The sequence below is a fragment of the Zingiber officinale genome, chromosome 9B, assembly GCF_018446385.1.
Source record: "Zingiber officinale cultivar Zhangliang chromosome 9B, Zo_v1.1, whole genome shotgun sequence".
Taxonomy (NCBI): domain Eukaryota; kingdom Viridiplantae; phylum Streptophyta; class Magnoliopsida; order Zingiberales; family Zingiberaceae; genus Zingiber; species Zingiber officinale.
In genome coordinates this window covers 40,385,538-40,392,020 of record NC_056003.1, presented here as the reverse complement: position 1 = coordinate 40,392,020, position 6,483 = coordinate 40,385,538, and the positions used below count along the sequence as shown (strand labels likewise).

The window sequence follows — 6,483 nt, the reverse complement described above, 5'->3', positions numbered from 1 at the left end:
CATGAACCTTAGAAGGTGGTTAACCTTCCGTTAAGAACATGCTCAAGGTTGAGCGTTTGAACTTTAATGGGGAGTGGATATCCTCATTGTTCAAATGGTTTCAAGTAGATAATGCTCAAGGATGGGGCATTTGCCTATATTGGGGGAGAATGTAGGGTTAAGGTTAATGAAGGGTATGAGACCTTCGTTATCGTGCTGATCACAACGAGTGAAGTTATGAACGACGATGAGCAACTCTTCAGGAGGAGAGTTTTCAACAAGTGAATCTGTTGATGTGTGCCCAAAAATGGGGCATGGTTTGATGTGTGCCAATAGGGGGAGAATGAAAGGGAGTAAGTTAGCCTTTTATCACTTAGAGGGAGTTTGCCCTCTTAGGGGGAGAATGAAGGACTTAACTTATGTATTCATTACCTAGTGGCATGAAGAAGGTTTAGGCTATGGGATTAGTCTAACTTACATGTGGTATTGTAAGTGATAGTGTTGGTATTGTCAAACATCAAAAAGGGGGAGATTGTTGGTGCAACATTCCTCAGGTCAAGTTTGACCTGGTTGACCAAGCTTGAGTCTTGGTTTGGATTTCGATGTTTGACAAATGCAAGGTTGATTGAAGAAGAGTCAAGTAGGTCAAGGATGACCGGATACTTGACTGGGAAGTCCTAGTGAGTGAAGCTAGGCAGGAGAAAAATCCTGGTGAGTGAAGCCAGGTGAAAGACCTAGTGAGTGAAGCTAGGCAATTGGGAAAGTCCTGGTGAGTGAAGCCAGGCAAGAGAAATCCAGATGGGTCAAGGTTGACCAGACATCTGGTGAGAGTCCAAGTAGGTCAAAGGGATTGACCGGATACTTGGCACAAGGAAGAAAAGTCCAAGTAGGTCTTAGGGAGTGACCGGATACTTGGCAAGAAGAGAAAAGTCCAAGTGGGTCAAAGGGATTGACCAGACACTTGGTGAGAGAGTCCTAGCTGGTCAAGGGTGACCGGATGCTAGGTCTTATGTACCAACAAGTCATGGTTGACTAGATGTTGGTTTAGGGGGCTTTGGACTTGGTTTTAGGCAAAAACCAAGATCTGGATTGATCAGCCGATTGATCCAGCAGGTTTGGATTGATCCGTGGATTGATCCAGCAGGTTTGGATTGATCCGTGGATCGATCCAGCAGATCTGGATCGATCAGTGGATCGATCCAGAAGATCTGGATCGATCCACCGATCGATCCGGTGAGTCCCCGCGAACAGAACCCCTCTGGATCGATCGGTGGATCGATCCAGAGGTCCCAATCGATCAGTGGATCGATTGGGACGCTGCTGCTTCGCGCGATAAGCGCTGGATCGATCCGTGGATCGATCCAGAAGTTTTTCCAGAGCACAGAGGCGCTCTGGATCGATCCAAAGCCTCCCCGATCGATTGGGAGCATTCCAATCGATCGGGATTCGACCGTTAGCGTCGATTTAAGCCGCAGGCGTTCATTTCCTTCGGCATCTCTTCACCGATTCATTCCAGATTCATCACAGCTCCTCCCCAGCACTCTCTAAGCTCCTCACCGCCAGTTCTTGAAGGTTCTTGGAGGTTCATCCAAGTCAAGAGGCGAGTTGCAACGAGAAGAAGAAGAAGCTAGGGTTTTTACTGCATCTCTTGTAAGCTTTTGCTTATTCTTTACTACCCTTTCTTCTACTTGTATTGAGAGTCTTGTAGGGCTTCTCCGCCTTCGGTAGTTACTGAAAAGGAGTGTTTATTAGTGGAGGTGTGTGTGTGCGTGGATCCTTGGACTAGTCACCTCTTGTGAGGTGGATACCAAGTAAAATCATATTGTTAGCATTGTTATAGTTTGTTTCTTTGTATTCCGCTGCGCATCACTTTGAAGAAACAAGCAACGAAGCTCGACGAGCACACGCGAAGCTATTCACCCCCCCTAGCTACTTTTTGGTCCTAACACATAACTGACCTATAGGGGTCTGAACCTCAAAACGAAAACCCCTTACTCGTGCATGTTCATTGGCAAGGTCCTCAGGCTTAGGTTCCTGGTTTATAACTCCACTCATTCATGAATATACTTGCCACCAACAACTTGTGTACATGTTAATCATTTACTTAATCGCATACATGCGCACATGATATTTTATTATAAGATCCATATCATGCACAAACATAAGTTTTGAACCCTATAGTAATTGTTTACAAGTTCATACACATGGCATATTATCATAAATTCCATCACATACATATTCATAACTAATGAACTAATCTAGCACACTAAGTTACTAAGAACATGATTGAGTTCATCGCGTACTAACCCATACAGACCAAAATTTAACTAATATGCTAAGTTGTCAAAACATGATCGAGTGCATAGCATCCTAACCTTAGATCCGAACCTAACATGTATTATAAAGTTACCAAAACACGATCGAGTGCTTATCATATCAAACCCTATAATCCAAAACTTACCTATACTACATGGTTATCAAACATCATCAATGTTATAGCATGTTGAACTTAAAGGACCAAACTTTAGATGTACTTGCAAGGTTATCAAACCTAAGTATTTTCAAGAATGCTAAGCCCTAAGAATCCGACACTAATATGTACTTACAAGCTAAGGTTATCAAATATGATTACTTTCATAGCATGTTAAACCCTAAGAATTCGAAACTAACATATACTTGAAAGGTTATCAAACTTGATTACTTTCATAGCATGTTAAGCCCTAGGGATCCGAAAACTAACTTATACTTACAAGGTTACCAAACATGATTACTTTCGTAGCATGTTAAGCCCTAAGGATCCTAAAACTAACTTATATTTAGAAGGTTACCAAACATGATTAGTTTCATAGTATGTTAAGCCCTAAGAATATGAAATTAACAAGCACTTATAAGGTTATCAATGTAGAGAAAGCAATAACAACAAGCAATTAATATTACTAAACATGCAACGTGCCGTTTAAAACAAATAATAAGCAATTAATATTACTACTTTAATCATGTCCGAATAGTCTAAATAGCATACTAAGGGCATCTCCAATGCAAGCTTTTTAAAAGGTTTGTAAAAATAAAAAAGCTCTAATGAGTGGAGAGATAAGGTTTGAGGTTTTTATTTTAAGAGCAGGTTTAAAATATCAAACCTGCTTTTTTCTCTTGGGGATGGAGTTATCAATCATTGAGAAATAATAGTGCATGTTGACTTCTTTTTAAATAATTAAAAAATATTTTTTTAAAAAAAAATTATTTTAGCCGTTGCTACTTCAATTTACAATGTTAGTATAAATAAATTTTAACAACTATCTGTTGCTATATTTACATTAGTATATTTATTTTATTTAATTTTTAAATTTTTTACTATTTATAAGTGATGAACTTCTTATCTTTTCCATTCAAACTTCTGCTTCTCTTATCTTTTCCATTCATATTTTTAAAGATAAGAAGCCATTGCTGCTTCTTATCTTTTTATTGCTCATCCAAACTTCTCATTTGATCCTATCATTTTAATGTCAAACGACGACAATCTAGCTAGAAGCAATAGGATCTGTCAATTCTTACGTGATGAACTGACGGATGATGCTGATGAAAGATTCATGCTAATGCTTATGCAACAACACCAAATGTTGATGGAAGTAGGAATGAGTTATTTAGCGGGCAGAACACATACGAGAACATATTTGGATCGGGAGCGTGAAGTCGGACATGCTCGTCTTTTCAATGATTACTTCTCTGATCAACCAGTTTATACTGATGAAATGTTTCGACGAAGATTTCGAATGCGAAGAGAGTTATTTTTGGGCATTGTCGAAAAATTACAAAATCATTCAGAGTATTTTCAATGGAGAATTGATGCAACAGGAAGGATGGGCTTGTCACCACTTCAAAAATGCACGGCAGTTCTCCGTCAATTGGCATATGGAGCCCCTGCCGACCAATCTGATGAATATCTAAGGCTTGCTGAAACCACTGCTATTGACTGTTTGATCAACTTCTGCAAATGTGTATATGAAGTATTTGGGGATCAATACTTGAGAAGACCAACTGCAGCTGACACCCAACATTTACTTGAAATGCATGAGCGAAGGCATGGTTTCCCTGGCATGTTGGGTAGCCTTGATTGTATGCATTGGGAATGGAAAAATTGTCCCATCGCTTGGAGAGGTCAGTTTACTCGAGGCGATCATGGACACCCAACAATTGTGCTTGAAGCAGTCGCATCTGCTGACTTATGGATATGGCATGCTTTTTTTGGAGCTGCGGGATCACGTAATGATATAAATGTGCTTTACGAATCACCTCTATTCAACAAAGTTTTGGAAGGAGGTGCACCAGAGGTTTATTTTACAATAAATGGCACGACATATACTAAAGGATATTATCTAACAGATGGGATTTACCCAACTTGGGCTACCTTCGTCAAGAGTTTTCCATGTCCCGAGGATCCAAAGAGAAAAAAGTTCAAGGAAAGATAAGAGGCTGCAAGAAAAGATGTCGAGCGGGCATTTGGAGTTCTCCAAGCTCGTTGGGCAATAGTCAGAGGTCCAGTACGATATTGGTCGAGAGATATATTGAGAGATATCATGTATACGTGCATTATTTTGCACAATATGATTATTGAAGATGAAGGAGATGTAGTATCTAATTGGATGGGAGATGAAGAAAATCATCCGACGCTGGTAAAACAAGGCTCCACACCCGAATTCCAAGAATACCTCCGGAGAAATTGCGAGTTGCGTGACAGTGAAATACATCATCGACTTCGAGCTGACTTGGTTGAACATATATGGGCACTTGACGAAAATAATCAATGAAAGATAATGAAAGATGAAGTTAGTTTTGTGAAGCATTTAATTATAATATTTTATTTTATGAATGGTTAAATATGTAATCTTTTTTTTTTGAAAATAAATATATTTGATAAGTTAAAAAAAATAGCAATCACTATAATTAAGTTAAAATTCATAAATTATATATTAAATAAAGATGAGAAATTATAAATTAAATATTAAATAAAGATGAGAAATTATAAATTATAAATTATAAATTAAATTATAAATTATAAATTCATTAATTTATTAATTAAAAATTACAAATAAATTAAATTAAAGATGAGAATTAAATAAATTATTAAGTAAAAATTATATAGAGATATTAAATGAAAAAAGTAATAAATAAAGATGTGTGATTTTTAATGTAGGACTCACAAAAAAGTTGCATGGAGGTTTTTTGATTGTGGAGAAAATAGTAGGTTTTTTCCCAATTGATGTGGTGTTGATGTGGCATATTGAAAATTGTAAAAAAGCTTATAGAGAGATTTAACAATTAGAGATGCCCTAAGTTATGTATGTTTTCATGAAATTTATCAATGTAAAGAAAGCAATAACAACTAGCAATTAATATTACTAAACATGCAATGTGCCCTTTAAAGCAAATAATAAGCAATTAATATTACTTCTTTAATCATATTAGAATAGTCTAATAGCATTTTAGGTTATGCATGTTTCATGAAAGAAAGCAATATCAAGCAGCAATTAATATTACTAGACATGCAACGTGCTATTTAAAGCAAACAATAAGCAATAGTAGTTATGTATGCCGTAGTGTATATGTACAGACTAAACCAGAGTTGATAGGGAAAAAAAAAAAAGATAAAATATTGTATAAAAAAACACTAAAAGCAAAAAAGGTTTGATGGTTCTTCCTCTATCAACTATAATTTCCAGCCAAGGTGCCCTAACATACCCTATCCGTATGTAAACCCTGAAACAACATTAAAAAAAAAAAAAACCTCGATGCATAATATGTTCTTTACACTTAAACATGGTAATGACATAATATATATACAATCCGTTTAATGCATATAAAGAAGAGGTATAGAACGTGCTTCTTGGTGTCCAAACCCTATAGACGTTACCACCAAACTCTAGTATCTCTCTTTCTCCTTTAAGCTAGGGACGACGACATCTTCTCTTATTTTTTTTTTTTTCCAAAGCAGCCTCCTCTCTTAGGTCCTATTTATTAGTTGTTTCAAGACTAAGTCCAAAAAAAGTTATTTCCTAATTTATTACCAAGTTAATCTATTTATGGCTCATAATATGTTCAAGAATTAAATAATTTATTATCATATATTTTAAATCCTATTCATGACTTAATTAGCCATGTCATATATTTATTTCCAATTCTAGCTTGTTCGTGTATATATATCATTCGCGTAATTAAACTAGGTCCATGTTTCAATAATTTAATGTTCCTTCTGATAGGACTAGATCTGTCCATAATTTAAGGATCAGAAGATGGTCTATTGTTTAAGGATCATTGATTTGGATGGAGTCCACCTTTAAATTGGTAGGATCCATCCAAATCAACGGTCTATAATAATGGACCATCTCCTGGTCCACGAATTGCGGACTAGAAGATTTGTCCTCTCTTCGGATGGATCTAGTGGCTAACGCTTGAGGTGTTGTCATAATGAGATCTGGGGTTCGAATCTCGACAAACCCTTATGTGCTA

At 36.8% G+C, this 6,483-nt stretch overlaps 1 protein-coding gene across 1 annotated transcript; it reads left to right on the top strand.

The window, feature by feature from the left end:
• The first annotated feature begins 3,479 nt into the window (after window positions 1-3,479).
• On the top strand, window positions 3,480-4,445 carry LOC122022959. The gene has a single exon (XM_042581060.1). It carries the CDS (start codon window positions 3,480-3,482, stop codon window positions 4,443-4,445), a length of 966 nt encoding a protein of 321 aa, XP_042436994.1.
• The last annotated feature ends 2,038 nt before the right edge of the window (window positions 4,446-6,483 follow it).

Excerpts from the sequence above, each read along its gene's own strand:
- LOC122022959 (XM_042581060.1), top strand. The coding sequence starts at position 3,480 with ATGTCAAACGACGACAATCTAGCTAGAAGCAATAGGATCTGTCAATTC.